The following is an 18,836-nucleotide window of genomic DNA, read 5'->3' as shown; positions in this document are numbered from 1 at the left end:
TGTCTAGTGTGCCTATTTTTTACTATTTTACTTAATCATGGAAAAGATTTTAAATGACTGAAAATGATGATATTTAGGGATGGGTTAAAATTTAACGTTTTAAGGTTTTAAGTAATAAACAATAACTAAACAATTAACTAATAAACAAAGGCTTCTGTTATCAAGCCTTAAATCAGATAGATATCTTGTAAAAAGTTTAAAACAATATCAAAGCAAACTTCGGAGGTGGGTTGGTGGGTAAAGGGCCAACTAAATTGTCCATGGGCCAATACAAGAAATAATCGATTTTACTACCATTTTAAGGGAATAAGGCTATCATCAATTTTTAGAAATCTCATTATTTACCCAGTTTTATAAGTTTCCATGATAGCCGTGCCAAAAACGTAGCTATTATAGATAAAACACGTGATATAATAGGGTTATTTCCGAGAGGGCCTTGTCCATTTAAATCACTTGCTTTATTTAGGTCAATTTCCAAAAAATCGTTATGGAATCCAGTTAGATCGAGTATTAATATGTAATTAACCTCAATTTGTTTCAGCAGCACATGAGCTCACTGTTATGCCATTTAGTGGTTGCTATGGCAACATAGCCGCCAATATTAACTTTCTTGGTCAAATGGTCCATTACAATCTTTTTTTCAACAGATTGTTTAACCAGAAGTGTCGTTATACTGTGCTTGACTATACTATAAACCAATATCAAAAAAGGCACATCAGAGAATAAATTAAATTATCACTTGTTTACTTCCGGTCGGTTACGTAACAAACTCCGATTATTTTTAATGGAAAAATATTTCAAAATTGTTAAAAGCAGTGTGTCTATGGGAAAGTTCTTAGAGGATGTGACTGAGAATTTAGAGCGGATGCCCTGTTTTATAGCGCAGATTCTAATAGATATTCTTTTGTCTTTTGTTGGTTAAGGTCGGTTGAGGAAGTAAACTGGTGACAATGCCATTTAATTGAAAAAAAAAATGCTCTGGCACCTTACATGGTTGCAAAACCCAATAATACATTGCTATGCAATTATTGCGTTAAAATGCAAATGCAATATGTATTTCGTTATTCATGCCAGTTTTCATCATCATCATCATTTATAAGTCAATTCATAATTCAATATTAGAGTTTGAAAAAAATCGGAGCACAGGATGTTGGTCTAACAATTTCAAAAGCGCTCACTTGCCTTTCCTAGCCCGCAAACTATCGCAAAGTATGCACTTTTCGGGAGGCAGCGGCACGTTTACTGAACACTAGAGGTTTGGAAAATTCTTGAACGACAGGCAACGGTGAAAGACATCTGTATTGCCAGGATAAAACCATACAATGGCAAGGGTGCTATTTCAAGCAGCGTGGTGTGCGTGCAACACTGGCAGCCTTGTGTCCGCTTTTTCTTGTGTTGACCTCAAATCAAATCAAACAGCACCCGGAGCATCGGTCAATATTTTGTAACACTCCTCTCCATTTGTTGGAAGGCCTTCCCGACGACATGTCTACCATACATCAGATTCCTTGATTTTTTATTCAGATGCCAATTTACTTGCTAAGAAACTCAGAAGTTATTTTCTTTGACGTTTATTAATATTCGCCCAGCCTCCAGCAATCAGCTCCCGTGTCTAGCTCTTTTACTAAAGGTCTGTATGCTTGGCCCCTGATTCGCTCTGTAGGAGATGACGTATCTATATTTTCCAATAAGGTAATAATTTAAAAAATAGCACTGCAGTGCCAAAAAGCCTTTTAGTGCCACCTGGAGTCGGGGTGTACTTGTTGACTCTTGTTATCTCTTCGAGTGCTTGCTCTCAGCATGCGTGACGGTCGAGATGGGATATTTCTGATAAGATGAAAATTGTCTTGCGAACTTGATGTTATCATATAGTCGAAACACCATTACCCGATACTTCATCCAAGTTGATTACCCAGAATGCAATGTAAATGTAGCAATTACTTTTTACGTACATAATCATGCTAAAAGCCAAACTTTTGCAAATACTTTACATCTGTTACATCTGTACTTTGTTACTTTTACCTATTTTCTTTAAAAAAATCAATATTATTTATAATTCTGTCGCTTTTAATTTAGAGCCTTGTTTTCATGCAGAAGAGTCTTCATTTCATATTTTCAATAATAAAAATAACTTCTTTAGCTACGCTTTTGTAATGGCTTTCATACATCTTTGGAAACCACTCGGTGTTTTCTTCAAGCTGAGACTCGAGATTGTTAGTCCCTTGAAATTGTAGTAAAATGCACCTGGCCTATGGACTAAAGTAGAGAATGCGAAAAAATATTAGCTGGTCTGCATTTTCGCGCATCGTTGTCAACGATCGCAGCGCCATCTGCCATCTTTTATAAATGGTCTCAAAGAGCCTGGGGCGAGCGTGCAGGAAATCTTTGACGCGCATTCCAAAAAAATTGTTTGCTGAAAAACAGTTAAAATACGCGAAATAAACAAACAGACAAAAGTAAAAACAGGCAAACATGTTTGTTAGATGACCTTTGTTGCTATAAATGGATACAGGTAATTGTGGTATACTAACTTCACAACGGGCGGATGGAACTGTAGATTCATTAGAAATATAATTTTACCAAACAAAGAAGCAGCTCTTTCTGTCTACGTGGAAGAGTTAAAAGAAAAAAATAAAGGTTTGCAGTAGGTCTACAAATAGGTCTAAATATTTAAGGGGATATTTACGTGTAGGTTACGTAGGGGTTTGTGATGCACTGAAAGAACAATGAAAGAACCGACTCTTATCGGTAGATGCTTTCATGTTAGAAAATAAAATTAACAAACAACATTAAAACAAAGAGTACGAAATTATATGTAGACAAATGGACTCGCTTGTGGACGAAATTACTCTACTCGTCGTGGACGAACCTTGTTGTACAAACCGGCTTGTGGAGAAACGAGAGAAAACCTTCAGTGCGCTATTTTCTTTAATAATTATTTTCAACAAACACGAGACTGACTTAGTGCTTCAACATGTGATGTGTGTGTATGTTTTTGTATGTTCTGATAATATACGCCGTTTGGGGCGGAGGAGGGGGGGTCATTTCAATCCAGAGTGGTCACGTAGAGAGATCGATAATAATAAAGAACTGACGCGTTGATTGGTACGTTATAAAGCATGTGCCATTCAAACAATTTTTTGTTAAAAAAAACGCAATGCTGACGCGCACGTAAGTAAAAAGCGTAGGAGAGAAAATGGTTGACGACATTGGCAATATACAACGCATTTATAACTCATAATAATTTTTTATCATCCTTTAATATTTATTGTTCCTTTTGCCTTTATTTCCATTTATTTATTCGTTCAGTTAGAGTGAAAAAATAATTTATAATTTAATTATACATTTTTTTAGAAAGAGAATACCAAGAAAAGGGATCTGCAGGAATGAAGGAAATTCAGAAATTTAGGGATCTTAACGTGTAGTGTCAACTTTTTGGCCTTTTTTACTCTGAAATATCCAGATACCACACGTACGACTATTGAACTTCCTGAAATCGGCAAATCTTCCACATACATCATGTTTTATTTCATCAGAAAACGTGACTCGTAATTGACCCTTTTGAAGACAAAGTGTGGGAAGGTGATCGTCTTGATGGCGTACGTGTTAGATGGCGATATTTTTGTTTAATAAAGTGGGAGGATTAATCACAACCTTCTTATATTGAAAAGGTATGCCCGGGATAATTGAAATATTCTAAAAACTGATTTCTAAAAAAAGAATAAAAAAACTAGAACCTCTGGAGGAATTACCAAGTCTTAGTTCGGAAAAGATAATTCTGGTGGGGGCAAATGATTTTTTAGGGGTAATCGAAATTTAAAAAAAAAGCTCATCTGAGAAATAGCTATAACCTTTGAGATAATCTATGGGAGGAGTAGTTATAACATTCGTCAATTAACAACTGTAGGCCTTTAAAGGGAATCTCATTAGTACAAAGTTCACAAGGTGCTAAAAGTAACAAAGACCTTATTTAAAAAGGCGTGTTCAGTGATTTCCATTAAAGTATAATTCTATTTAAAACTATAACGCACCATACGAATGACGCCGTAGCTAAATAGGATACACAATCAAACTGTTGTCTATTGCTACTATTTCCTGTGATGCGAGCCAAGACTGGCTCGAATCCGCGTACGAGTCGTACAGGCTAATACCTAACAATTTATTTGTCAGTAAAACACTTCCACTCGAACCTGGAAAGCTCAAGGAAAGATTAGCAGGGCGTGCTATTAGCAGAAAGATGGGGTTAATTGAAATCTCTTCCGGGGTAAATGAGAAATAAAATGAGATATAAGGTATTGTTTTACGGTTATCCTATTGGATCATATCTCAAGCAATCCGACGAGGATGAAGAGTTTTGGATTCCTTCCTGTTGTACTGAGGTAGCATGAATAAAATAAAAAAATAAAGAGGTGATAATTAATAATATTCCTAACAAGTACATTTTCAAATAGAAAAAAAGCACGTTTTGAAAATCAACTCTACATTGTATAAGGAATTGAGAAAATGAAGAAAAGATAATTAAAAGATAGAACTGATTCAACAACCTGATCGAATAGCTGTCACGAATTTTAAAAAGTGACTGAAAGGAAGGAAGACACAGAATAAGAATATTTAAAATGTGAGTCGCTTAGTGCTTATTGCAATTGAACATAATCAATGGCGGGTAACTTCCCTGAGAAACGTTTCACGATTCTAAGGAAGAACAATCACAGCTTATCTATCAAGAAGAGCATTCAATTCACTCGACAACAGCTCCTCCCATTAACAAAATAAAAAACTATATAGAGCTGTATTCAAGATGTACCATTCTTTTTAAGCGGGTTCTGCCTACTTGGGCCAAACCTTTGTCAGGTGATAGTGCTGAATTGCTTTAAGTGTTAGCCTTTCGTCAATAGCTAATACTTTAAGTGCACATTGAATGGCCTCTTTTTGAAAATTTAAAGCCCAGTGGTATATTAATGTAATTTCAACATATAAAGCAAGCTAAAGCACGCACAAAGCTATTAAAGTCAGAATACAACTGAGCTTTATAAGATGCTATTTTTATATTTTAAATATAGAAATAGTGGCAATAACCCAAGGGTAGAGTAATAAAGATTATATCACTCATTTCGGCCCCTTTTGATGGGGAAATGTCTGGCTCTAAACACTGCCGTGCTTAATAGGAATAGAAAAAAAGGCTTCACTTTACAGGTTCTGCGTACACCCAGAGGCCGTCTTCGTCTCGGATTAAGATGACGAATTAATTAAACTTTTCGGAAGTAGATTGGCAGCCGCGTTGATTGTAAGCAATTAATGCCTAATGATCGAACCACTAGGATTACTCAACTTAACGGGGGCTTATAAAAAGCACTGGCTCGCACCCTTAACACACACGATCTGGGAAACACGACATCTCTTGGGTGAGTGATAGTTAGCTCTGGGATATGTTAAGATTTGGGGTGTTCAACAGCACAGTTTTAACCACCTAAAATTGGTAACTTTAAGGAATTTTTTTTTCCTTTTTTTAATGAGCTGTTGCTTGTTGTTTATACATTTTCTAAAATATGAGAGATAATAATAATTTGCCAAACAACTTATACGCCAAAACAAATAGCCATTTCTATTTATTCCCATTTCCATTACAATTTACGGTTGCTACACTGTAAAGGTAATGTATTGTACCTTCTGCAGCCTTTCAAAGATTTTGTTCTAAGACCTTCCTATTGTAAAGTGTGCCTTCGCATCGGCTTGCTGCTGAAAGAATGCTCCTACAAACTAAAGCCAACATCTTACCTCAACACCCTTTTCTTCGTTCCGTTAATTCGTTTACTCTATGAAGAAAAAAATCTGACGCCTTTTTATGTGCTCTGTTTCTTGTTTCATTTTGGTGAAAAAATTTGATGATTTTGAAAAAGACGTCTATTCTTTCTTCAAAAAAATATATAAGGATAGATGTTTAATTAAACTTTGGCAATAACAGGCCCTCTTAAAGATATCACTTTATCATTGATCGTTTCGCTTATCAATCTTAATCTAAGGCCGTACGGATAATCCATTGACAGAAAATGTTATATTTTTTTCTAATCTTGAAACAAGTTATTTACCGAGATAAATAAATTGCAGTACTTTAAAACGCCTTATGACAAGTTTAATATATTCCTATTACTTCGAGCGATTACGGCCCGTTACTATAAAAGGTGAAAACAACAAGTCTCTTCAGATTGTCAAATATATTTGACGTATCATATTCTTGTAGAATGAGTGGGATGACGTGTTTGAAGTAACGATCGTTAAAGAAATACAAAATTCTTTAAAATAAAGAACACACGGAGCAAAGTATGTTGACGTTTATTTATGCACTAACTTCTAAAATGGAAGCAGCTAAATAATTCCGGGCCGGGAGAGCCTAGTCATATGTAAGTAGTCAATATTATTTTAATGAACGTTAAAATGTTCTTTTGTTGAGACATTTTTTATACAAAGAGAGTGAAAGAGGTGTGGAGGAAAGGGAATTTTAATAAAAATATACTTCGCATAAATTTCTATAACCCTTTTGTATAAGATTCTTTTCCATGCCATAAAAAAACCAGAAATGTCACCGATTTATTCTCAGAGCTTTGCCTCTAAGTCCACAAAAATAATGCTAAAACCAGTTATGTTTCATTTAAGGTAATACTTTAACAGAAAATGCAGAACATAACTGTACTTGAGATAACAATAGGAAAAAAGGGAATGTGTTAATTCCTCACCGAATTATGGTTTGGGGAATGACGTGAGAAAATGTTTTTGTCAGGAAGCTATACTATCAGTTAATTAAATCCATTTATTTATATGATAATTTACCACACACTCTTCCACTCTACCTTTCAGAATAATGTCATCAAGTCTATAGTGCAACATAGCAAATTACATAAACCAAAGCTGTAGGGATAAAAAAAAAACTAAATCTTCAAAGAGCTGTGTAATTTTGAGTTTAGTTGGAAAGCCACTTTATATGGGTTGTAGTTGATTTTATACGTGCGCTCTGATTGGCTGGAGCAACTGAAGCAGAGTGAGAAATTCAATGAAAACACGTTTCCCGCGCGCGCAGCAAATTTAACCGCTGGGATCAATGGAATTGATTTATCTGATGGATTTGATGAATGGGATTCAAAAATAATCGCCACTCGAAAATTTACATAAAAATGTACATTAGCTTGTTCTTAAAATTTGGCGAAATCTCATGCCGAACGTTCTTATATAAAAGAATAACAAACCTAGATTCTCCAGCACAAACAGATATATTAGTGACGGACGTGAACTCATTCGGTATGTACGCCACAATTTCCTCGAAATTCTTTAGTAATGATAATTGCTAAGGTCTTTTAATTTCTATGATATTAAAAAAAAACTACAAAAATAGCCGAATCCTTGAAGTCAAAACAAAAACAACGGCTGCAGGCTATTAAAGAGATTAAGAGTAGCTTCGTTTTTATATGTTTTTCGAGATAATTGAAGTACAACCCAAATAACTCTTAAAATAAAAACGAAAATTTTGCATACCAATAGTTGTTGCCTTTACATTTAGCCATAGTTCGAGAACCGGGAGTTTTTATCGAGATTATAAGAATTATACCAAAACATAACATACACTCTTTTTATATAACGTCTAATTTTCAGTTGAGGCTGAGCTGTTCTTAATTTTAAAGCTGAAAACGTCCTTATGGACGTTCTTCAGTTACTTTGCAGCCTGAAGTATACACAACCAGCTATTGTACTTTAGATTGTGATACCAAAGTATCAAACCAAAATAACACAAACGATATTTATAACAATTTTATATTAAGTCGCTAGAATGAAACACAATTTGATTCTTCATTTTTAGAACTCACCAAAAAATATTTTTTTGCTACTTTCTGAGCCTCGGCAGGTTCTTAGCATGTTCTTAAAATTTAGCGAAATTTCGAGTAATTACGCAGCTGCTTTGTCTCCTATTATCTTTGTTCTACAAAGGAGTTTTTTGTCTCTATTCTTCTCGTTCTTTGTGTCGAGGTGCGGATATTGTTCATTTGCCCAATCAAATTGCAGCAAGGGTGTGTATAATGACAAAAGTAGATTCTCCAGCATAAACAGATATATTAGTGACGGACGTGAACGCGTCAGAGGTCGTTATGAGTAAATTATGTGAGTATTCTGTTATATAGTTACGATGCAACAGGCGCTTCCATTGGTTGGATTGAAGCGAATCCAATGCAGAAAATCGCAGTATTTTTTTAGTGTCAGAAAGTGTATAAAACTCTAGAGGTATCGGCTACAAAAGTGATTGGGGGGGGGGGGGGGGGGGGAATGTATGCACGTCTTAAGTGTATGCACTCTTTAAGCGATTTAACGCTAAAAATGTTCATTAAGGACGTTCTTAAATTTTAGTGTATAAAAATATAATATCCAATGAATTTTTTGGATGGGAATTACTCAAATGATCATATAAAAGATATCTCAGGTTGTGTTATTATGAAAGTTATGAACGCAGTTTTATTCTGCATTTTAAACGCATCCCTAATGAGTTCTTAAAATTTGTTGTAAACTCCGGCTGGACGTTCATATAAAATAGGTTCTTTAAAAAATTATTCATTTGATTTTCTTAAAGCACTGTCTATCAAAACCCATCAACGATGAATAAAGACGATAAACACGACACTTGTGCAAGTGGTAAATTTTTTACGTAAGATAGCGGAAGGCTAGTGTCAAGCCCAGCCAATATGAAGCCGCGTCATAGTGACTTTCCAAAGACCCGTTTCTTTTCGATTCAGCTGTATAGCAAATGTAATATTCACGTTTCTGTGAGTGCCTTTCACGTTTTATTTTATTTTTATAAAACTAACTAGAAAGATTTCGTCTGATGTGCACTCAACCATTTCTTTACCTCACTGGTTAGCTGGAAGCTGTCAAGCAGATAGTATTTCTCACTGTTTCCGCATCTTACAGTCCATACGCCTCAAAATTCCCCGAGCAATAAACTCTCAAAATTATCGATTACTGTTACTTTTTGGCGCGCTTTATTTATTAACGTACCCTGGTTCCATAGTCCCCTTCCTACTCTCTTCCTTCATCCTGTACAAGACAACAGCGCCAGCTTCGCTCAGTCGTTGTCGCCGCTTCGCGGCTCGTCAGTAGTAAAAAATTGGAGCCTATGGAACCAGGGCATTATAAGAGCGCAAAACCTACACGCTTTATTCACTAAATAAAACAGAAGTAGTGAGACAGGGCAATGGTACACATTTCTCCTGCGCTTATTAGCATTATATCCTGGACGAAGTGTGCGCTATGTTTAGTTTTAAGGTAATTCTAAGCTTGTTCTACAGCAAAAAGTATTCTCTTTTCTTTTGAAAAAGTTACGTTGCTAACTGCAATTTCTTTGTTCACAACATAAGCAAACACAATAATATGAAAATTACAATAAGGTAAATATTGATGAAGGTTGCCTGCAGGCTCGACTTTTACTCCGATGATCTGTCGTTATCAAAAAAAAACAGCAAAAGTGAACACTGTGGAAAATATTGCTAATCACTTGGAGAGGAATTGTCTAAAACCCAAAAAATGTAAAAGAAAAGAAATGTCAAATTTAACAGGCCAAAAAATGAATGCAAAACAAAAGGTTTGCAACGGAAGGGTAACATCTTGACGGTTAAGAGTTTAAAGTTAAACAATAACCGATATAACATAAAATCCTAACAAAACAGCGTTAGACTAACAATAGAAAGGTAGAGTGTCCTATTAAAATGGTCTATTCTCTTGGCACTCGTTTGTCTTTGTTTATAAATACGCTTTTCCTAAAAAAAGGCATTTTTAGCCTTTTTTTAACCTACATTAAGTCATTTACGCAAATAAAGCCCACACAAAATTGCTACACGTTAAATTCGTACAAATGAATCATTTAATTCCTCTTCTCTCAACTGGATACAAAAAATTCCCTCACGAGTTAATAAATACAGAGCTTAAGTGGAATGGCTACTTGCGTTTCCGTACCAGGAAATGAAATTAAGTCGACGCGTTGGGACAACAAGAACATCCATGCCAAAAATATACATTTCCATTCAATGCGTAAGGTGTGTATACTGTTAAGATGAGCAGGCGGCGTCTAGAAATAGCGCGAACAAAGGCACCTTAGGCCTTTATATACACGGCTAAACGAGGTAGCAAGCATTAGTTTCTGCTAACAGAGGTAAAGGAGGGGGAAAGGAGGAACGAAAAGCGTTCGGACCAACAAAAATTACCGGAAAAAGGACGGTACGTAATTCTGTATTCTTTTTCCAAAACCTTATTCTTTTATGTATGAAAGTCTATCCCTAATCCAAAATTCATGTAAGGATTTGCTTTTTTTCATAATGAGATCATCTAGTTTTAAACGTATAATCGGCATTAAATCCTGTGAACATAATATACTAGTCCAATAATCATAAAAGAGCACGAATGCCAATTGACTCAAAACAAGGAAAACAAAAGTGGGCATCCAATCATAGGATTTCGATTTCGAGTAACGGAAGACTTCCTGCTTGCATTTCGACTCACGTTATCTCCAGCGAGAGGTATCATTCATTGACATTTGTACACTTTGTATTTATAGATTTTTAAAGATCTTTAAATTTTACTACTACCGAGAGGTGCTTATAGATCCAGCGGTCTTTGCGGGCGCTACCAGTAGATACTTTATGTATGATTTCCTGAATTGTCATCTATATACTGAAAATAATAATGTAGTCAAAGGCAAGGCGCTTACAGGGGCTTTACAAAAAAACATTTACTTCTTTTTATAGAGATCATAATACCATAGTTTAGGTCATTCTAGAACTGCCTCTTTAGTGATACGAGGGCAGTCTAAATTAAAGCCGAAAAACAACATTTCAACTGAATAGTGAATAAGCCAGATAACCTTGCTCAAATTTAGTCAGACTGGTATTTAGACATTGTTTCAGTAAATACGCCTGTAAGTCTAGAATTTTTTATCCAGACAACTTGAAAGCCACAGAATCAACAATTTTCCCGCTTTCTCCGTCACAATGCATTTCTTTTAGATGCTAATGACTTGCTTCTAGATCTAGATACCAGAGCTTTCGCACAAAATATACTTGATTTTTTGTACATCTTTTATCTGCAGTAATATAGGCCATTAGCTATAATAATATTCAGAAAATTACGCAGTTTTTTCTCTTTTATCTGTAATGATAGCAAGCTCGTGCGACACTGGGAAGGCGGGATCAATCACAGGAACAACACTAGGCAACCATCAAAATTGAAAACAAAAAGAAATTTTAAACAGGGACGTTTGCCTTATTCACACTATCTTAGAAACATTTTTGAGGATGTCGAAATCGTCTAGCCTTGGTAAACAATAATCGCATCTCAACTTCTCAAAATAAGTCATAAACCATGATTACGTTATACCCAAAACCTTCTATGCCTGTCTAAGTTTTTTGTTCTTTTTTTGTTTTGTTTGTTTATTGGCGATAGCTTTTTCTTCCCCACGTGTGATTATTGAATGGATATCTTCAACTGACGACTTGCCTGCCAGAAGTTGAGCAGAAGTTCCGCATAGCTCGCGATCAGATAAAAATATCATAAGAGATTTCGGAATTACACAGAAATATTAACTGATATCTGCACCTGTATTATATACAGCATCACGCAGCTTTTAAGGCAAAATCCACTTTAAAAAAATAGCCTTACGTTTTTATGTATATAGAGTAGTAAAAAAAAATAGGAAATTCAAGGCTAGAGCTTCATCTGGTTCTGTTAGATTAGATAAGTAAAAGCAAACAGAAGTTGCTGTGAGTCGTGTATCATTAAAAAAGAACCGTGAATTGTCATTTTAATTTAAATGGTACATTGACCACAAACGGCGAATTACTTTTACTTACATATTTTTATCGTGTGTTTTTTTTTCTTTTAGTATTATGGTCTTTAGTTTAGAGAGCATGGAAGCAGTAAATCGTCCATTAAATTAGTCTTACATTAGCGTTTCACCGCCCACAAGGCATACAGAGCCGTGGGATTTAAAGCAACAATAGATTATTCTAACAGTTTAAACAAATATCAGCCAATAAAGCCACACATTGCGAAATTGCTGAATACCACCAGTGGTTTACGTAATTAGAAAAGAGTGAAACAAATAGTCCTATTTGTAGACATGAATGGTGAATGCGAAAAATTAGTTGAAATGCGGATGAAATCATGACAATATCTAGATCATTTAATAATCTATACGATAAAATGGCAAAAAAATATGTTTTGTAGGTGACTCTTGAAAATGCACTTGTTTTGAACTATCTTTTGTTGCGAGGAGATGTCGGAAAAAAGGAGATAATTGACGCTCGCTTCAAGGTTCTATTCAAAGCATTTATCTCGGGTTTCATCTGCGCTTCTATGGGCGCACGACAAGCGAGGTTGACAAGAGTAATTAGGATCTATTTTACGCGACAATGCCCTTCGTGGGCAGTTACGGGCATGATAAGGGCGAGGGGCGGGACCATATTCGTATAAAAGAAGTGCACAAAACTGCCACAAAACACAGCCGTAAGACCCATCGAACACGGACTAGCGACATCGAAAAGACCAGTCATACACGGTAATCCCTTACCCACAAGTGAATTCCATTCTTACCTTTCACAAGTGTAAAGTTATAGCAGTTTTATTTTATACGAGTAGTATTATAGCTTCGCGTATATTTGACGGGGTGTGGTGCTTTTTTAACCTTTTGTTATAATTCTTTAGCAGTTATTTTGAAAAAAGTATTTTTGGAAGGGTGTGGCCCGATTTTTACTTCGACCTCTAGGAAGGAAAACTAGAAACTCGAGAAAAAAAATGTTGGATCATAGAGCTAATCGATTAAAAACTTAACGTTTAACTTACTATAACATTTGGTCAATTTTAAGATCAAGTCTTACATGTTCATAATCTTTGGGATAATAACATAACATCTATATCCCTTTGTAAAAGACATCTAATTATATATCAAAAATCTTTTTCAAAGCAAATTGCAGATGCTGATTGTCAAATGGTAGTTCTACCAGAATCGGTCATATTTCTACTGCTACTAATTAGCTACTAATAATATTCCCCCAATTGATGATAACAATAAATAGCGATTAGGAGTAAAATTTTCCTTTCGCCGTTTGAAACATGTGAATATAGACTTCAGTCGCAGCCTAAAACTGACTCAAAATTTAGTGATTTTTAAGCAAAATAAATGGAAGCCTTTGCCATGGCAACGAGTCCTCCTGAGCATGATCAATCGCTTTGTCCCAGCGTCTGTTTAACATAAGCACTTTTATCACTTCAGACCTCCCCAGCTAATATGATATCAAAAACTACTTTCCTCCCCGATGTCAGAGAGATAAGCCTACTTATAATTTAGTATCTTTCCTATCTTGTGATGTGAGAAAGACACGTAACAAAAAAGGCCCCTCCTAATATGAACATTCATCGATTTTCACATTACCTTTAGGTCTTGTCAGATTCAGACAGTTTGGCCCTAATTATGAACATTTAATCGGGATCAATTTTTGGATGAAATGTCAAGTTTGACAAAACGATAATCGCCGGTTTGATTTGAATCAAAAGATACAATCGGACGTTATAGAAAACGAGAGAACAAGAGGAAGGATATTGGTGATATCGTATTATGTCTTGCCGACGGAAAGTCTACAACTTAGCCCAAAATGACGTGAATGGATCTACAGGTTTCTCATGGCTTCAGAAAAAAAAATACCAGAATATTTTTACTCCTGGTTTCGATTTATCCCCTGAGCATGTTTTTAAACTTTGGATAAATATCCGATAAGAACGATAACTGTCGTGTTTTTTTTTAGAATACACAAGTGACAAATAGTTTAATGAAACTTGCGCCTGTAGTAAACGTATAGCATAAAAATATTTTTCCACTTTGTTGGAGTTATGACGTCACAGGGGACGATGTGCTTTCGGTAAACGAAGATAGGAGTATTTAGCATATTAGCGTTGCATAATTATAAACAAACAGCTTTTAAGTTACACAAACTAGATTTCTTTATAATAATAGAAAGGACCGATACAACTACAAGGGCTATAATACTTTTTTAATTACCAACAAACTTCTTTTTTATGCTGAAAGGGTTAGGTTTTTTTTTCTTTATTTAAGACTATCCATCAAGTATTGGTGCAAGAAAAGATGTGTTTTGGTTATTTCTTGAGTTCGGGTTGGTTAACCATCGCTCTATCTTTTAAATACATCTTATCACTCTTTTGGATGAAATGTGCGAATGTATTGGTATTGATTTTTGTATTTATCTGTTTTTAGCAGACAAAACGTGGGGAAGGTTACAAGGCATCTCTCTTCATCCCAATTTCATTTCACAGAAACAAATAAAGGTGAGTGAAAACTGAACATTGAAAAATTGTAACAAAGCCTTTATGAACGAAATTCCACCAAATACCAGAGTTAAATTTTACAGAGATTTTTCTCAGAATAATCCATATACAGTTTTTAAAGATAATTGAGTTGTTTAAATGGTCCATTAAATAGCCATTTTCGAACACATTTTACACTTTTGATTTGATAATTTTGAAAACGCATTTAATAACATACACATATAAAAGGAAAGACAGCTGTTCATTCGTATTATCTTTGGTTTTATTTACGTCTACAATTTGTCAAAATAGTCCCAAGAAAGCAGTTCTGCCCTCAAAAACATTCCACGGTAAACTTTCATGTTATTCATTTTTATTTTTAACAAACTGAAAGAAGACTTAATAACTGATGGAGCTGAAAATGACTTTTGGACCAAGAAGCTAATAAAAAATCAAAAGGTTGCTGAAAACAAAGCACATTACATTGGAAAAGGTGTAGAATACTTAATTTTTTTCATGTTTTTACTCGAAATAAAATGGCCGTTTATTTGTGCATCCATATTCAACATACGAATTGCTTTATCAATATTGATCCACGCTGAATTCGTGAAACAAAACACATCCCAATCGCCTTTTAGTTTTAGTTTCCTACCTTAGCCAAAGCGAACTTTAAGTTATAAATATACTTGTTATAAAAAAAATTGCTTGTCAATCAAAGCTATCGTAATTGCTTTAAATGATTGACACTCCAACCACCTTTGACGAATTTCCCAGTATTCCATTAACAATGGAAATTGTGTCCCCATTTAGTAAATTACTGATTTCGGCGTGCGCACGGAATCTCAAAGCCATAGTGAACGTTTTCCCATTAAAACATTACATAGTACTTTATAGTGTTCTCAGTATTCAGAAAAATAAACCACTCATATTTTTGCCAAGACAATTTCATGAAGACCTACTAATGCTTATTGGCACTGCATCCAGATGGATCTTGTAATTGATTAACAGACAGTCCATACGTACTAATTGAGCTTTTAAGTCGCTAAATGCATCGAGACAGTCGCTAAATGCATGGGACACGTATGAAAGCAATGCATGAAAAAGGTTGACAAAGCAAGACATAACGAAACAACCGACGGTACAGACAAAGCAGGTCAGTCAAACGTAAGTGCATGAGTTCCAGGAACACTTATTTTCTAATTCTTGATGAGTTCTTACGTGATTTCAGTTAAATACGTGTTCGTTGTCTATTGTAACTTGTACTTTAGAAATTAACAGTGCGAGACATTACTAATTGTCATATTTGCTGTAATAATAACTAGAACACATAATTGGTGTCCTTTTAGTTGTAGAATAATTGCCAGATAGCACAACTCAAAGTGTTACTTTGGGATTTCTGATAATCAGAAATAATTTCTCTTCTAAACAAGGCTTCAAATAGAGGACTCAAATATCATTTCTAAAAAAAATAAAAAAAAGATCCAAAGTAAAATTTGAGGGAACTGGGAGCAACTTTTTCAAATATCGTGTCGTAACATAACGACAACAATAATCATGTGTAACAGTAAGTGTTTTTGTTGTAGTTGTTAAAGTTATCGTTGTTGTTGTTGTTGTTATAGCTGATTCTGTTGTTGTCGATGTTGTTGTTATTTTTGCTTCTGTTATTTTTGCTGCTGCTATTGTTGTTAATGTTATTGTTGCTATTGTCGTTGTTGTTAATGCCAATGATGTCATCGTTGTTGCTGTGGTTGCTACCGTTGTAGTTGTTGTTGTTGCTGTTTAGTTGTTGTTGCTGCTGTCAATGCTATTGTTGCTGCGGTTGTCGCTGTTGTTGTCCTTATTAGCAGATACGACTATTCTACACCTTTGATTCTCATAACCATCACATTCTGCCATGCGTAATATCAACTAAACCCACGCTATTGTTTCCCTCTTCCAGATGTACAAACTTGCTTACCTCTTCCTCGTAGCCTTCGTATTCAGCCTGATATCCGAGTCAAAACAATCAACATGTAACAATGAATGCCAAGGCCAGTACACGAGATGTTTCCTACCATGCAACGACATGTACTGTGGAATCCAGTGCGGGATGGGTCTGAACAGATGTCAGCAAATCTGCAGACTCAGGGCCAAGAAGCGCGAAATTTTCCAGAGAATGTTCGACACCACGAACAACTGAAATCGGATGGACAAACGTGTACCGTTAAAAGAACACACGCAGCAAAATCTTTCTAATGAGGGAGAAAAAACAGAACTGTATAGTTTGTTGTGCTGGAGGCATGAGGACTTAGCTGGAATGTATTTTTTTATTTACAAAAGTTTGTTAGCGCTATTCGTAGTTAAATTTTGGAAAGTTGAGTCATACTAGAGGAGGAATGGTTATTTTTGAGAGTACAAAAGTATGGTTCTGTTCTTGAATCTTCAAAGAAGCTAAATAAATAATAATAATAATGTCAAACTTTTCATTTTTATTGAGTTTTATGGGAATAGTGTGTCCATCTAATTGAGGATTAAGTTTTATATTAGCTTTTATAATCCTGTTGTTGGGTGGAAACTAAAAGTTTTTGGATTGCTACTAACAATTGGCAATATAGGTCGGTGCTCACAAAGACCAAGAACAGGAGCGCCAGCGCCATCAAATAATTGCGTAATAATCTTGCACTTGAATACTTGCGGTTGCATCTTTGCAGAGACAATAGGAAAATTACGGTTGCGCTTAAAATTTGGATGAGAAACAGCCGAAAGAGTGGTCATTGCAAGAGTGTTTATTTCGTTTAACTGGTTCTTTTCGTTCTTTGGCTTTAGATTAGTCTAATGCAGCTTTAGGTGGCCCCTCTTTGACAAAAAAACTTGTGGTTATAGCTTGCCGAAATCGATGCTCTTTCCCTTTTGCCCAACCCAATAGATCTTTGTAATCTTGGATCCATTTTTTCAGACTCAATAACGCAAATACATCAATACACTTTTTCCTCGATTTTTGCTATCAAGACATGCATCCAAGATACCTCTACAAAGATCTATTGGGTTGGGCAAAAGGGAAAGAACATCGATTTCGACACGTGACATGCTTACTTCGCGTGTAAAAATAAGTGCGAAACAGACGAAAGCGGAGAAGGGAGAAAAGAAATCGTTTTCTTCGCACCCCTTTTTCATGCCTGATCTGATGTCTCTGGTTCCTTCTTTGTCTCCGCTTACTTCTCTAGTAAAAATAGAACTGAGGAAACACCCGCGAACATCGATGGGTGTCCGGGCATGAATGAAGAATCATGTGGACCTGTTATGACTGTGTATTCTTTGGTGTCTTTCCACAGATGACGTCGACTACCAATCTACTAATCGTGTGTGTCATCCTGGTTCTCTCGCTGTGGCATGCAACCGCTGACCCTTGCACAAACGACTGCGAGCGAGATTACCTGAGGTGCTTTCTACGGTGTGACAATCAGCTGGACTGCGCAGTAGCATGCGGGAAGTTAAACGCCAACTGCATGAGCCGATGCAGCAAGCTCCGAACGGGACGAGGACTACACTACAAATTCTTTAGAGATATTGAATAAAAAGAGAAAATAGATAGAGTAGAAAGTATACCAACAGAGATAAAGCAAGATAAACATATTTTTTCTCAAACTTTTCACAAAGTAATTCTTATGATGTAAACGTATACATTCTTTCTTTACTTCTTTTTTTACATAAAACATATAATAAATACAATCTAAAGGCCCAAAGAAAGACGTGAAATTTTCAGCACGTGAAAAAGTTCACGTTTACAGTGTATAGCGTTTTGGACGAAGTTTCCCTGATATTTATTTCTTTATTGTTAGATTCTGGTCGACAAATGAGCTGTAAAAGCCCCTTTCGCAAAGTTTATCTTTAAATGCCACTCAAATGGGGTATCCTGTATCTCATTTCCCTGATAACAAACTACTAAGAGTTGGTACTAGAATGATCTCATCTATCTACGACCGTGAACTTGTCATATCTTGGTACTTACACTTGGACTACCCTTACCTCAAGCTGAACTTTTCCTTAGGATTAGTACTTGATTCCAAGGGAAATGTAATCTCTTTTAATTAAAAAAAACAAGAGACCATTGTCCCTCGGGAATAAGTGCAAGACAAGAGACTAAACTTTAAAAAGCAGAGAAGGTTTGAGGAAATTTGTTTGTTTATCTTTACCCTATTTTTTGCTGGATGTTATTTAAAATTACTTATGATAATAAGTAAATATTCATATAATAAAAGCTAACACATTGAAAGTGTCAATAGTAAATCTCCAACCAGGGCTAAAGCATAAAATGAATCCAGTAGCAGATCTAGGGGGAGGATTTAGCAAAAGCCTAGATCCGCCCCTGGAATCAAGTGAATTTTAGTCTGCATTATATTACTCCATAAAAAAATTCATACAACTCATCACATTGGAAACTGGAAATTCTGGGGCTTAAAGTCATCTTTGTTATATTCCAGAAGTTTTTGGAAATTTAAAGGAGAAGGGTTTGT

The 18,836-nt window shown here is 35.5% G+C and overlaps 1 protein-coding gene across 10 annotated transcripts; it reads left to right on the top strand.

The window, feature by feature from the left end:
- Nucleotides 1–5,287: 5,287 nt before the first annotated feature.
- Nucleotides 5,288–18,591, top strand: LOC5522037. 10 transcript variants are annotated; one of them, XM_048733643.1, is made up of 3 exons: nucleotides 5,288–5,402; nucleotides 14,297–14,364; nucleotides 17,655–18,591. In XM_048733643.1, exons 1-3 carry the CDS (start codon nucleotides 5,303–5,305, stop codon nucleotides 17,895–17,897), a joined length of 411 nt encoding a protein of 136 aa, XP_048589600.1. In that variant the 5' UTR covers nucleotides 5,288–5,302; the 3' UTR covers nucleotides 17,898–18,591. The 10 variants fall into 10 exon arrangements, 8 of the variants coding, with proteins under 8 accessions (XP_048589600.1, XP_048589598.1, XP_048589601.1 ...); XM_048733641.1 differs by having other exon boundaries at nucleotides 14,294–14,364; XM_048733644.1 differs by lacking the exon at nucleotides 17,655–18,591 and adding an exon at nucleotides 16,283–16,801.
- Nucleotides 18,592–18,836: the final 245 nt, after the last annotated feature.

The sequence above is a fragment of the Nematostella vectensis genome, chromosome 10, assembly GCF_932526225.1.
Source record: "Nematostella vectensis chromosome 10, jaNemVect1.1, whole genome shotgun sequence".
In the NCBI taxonomy this organism is placed as follows: Eukaryota; Metazoa; Cnidaria; class Anthozoa; order Actiniaria; family Edwardsiidae; genus Nematostella; species Nematostella vectensis.
This window is presented reverse-complemented; position numbering and strand designations above follow the sequence as displayed.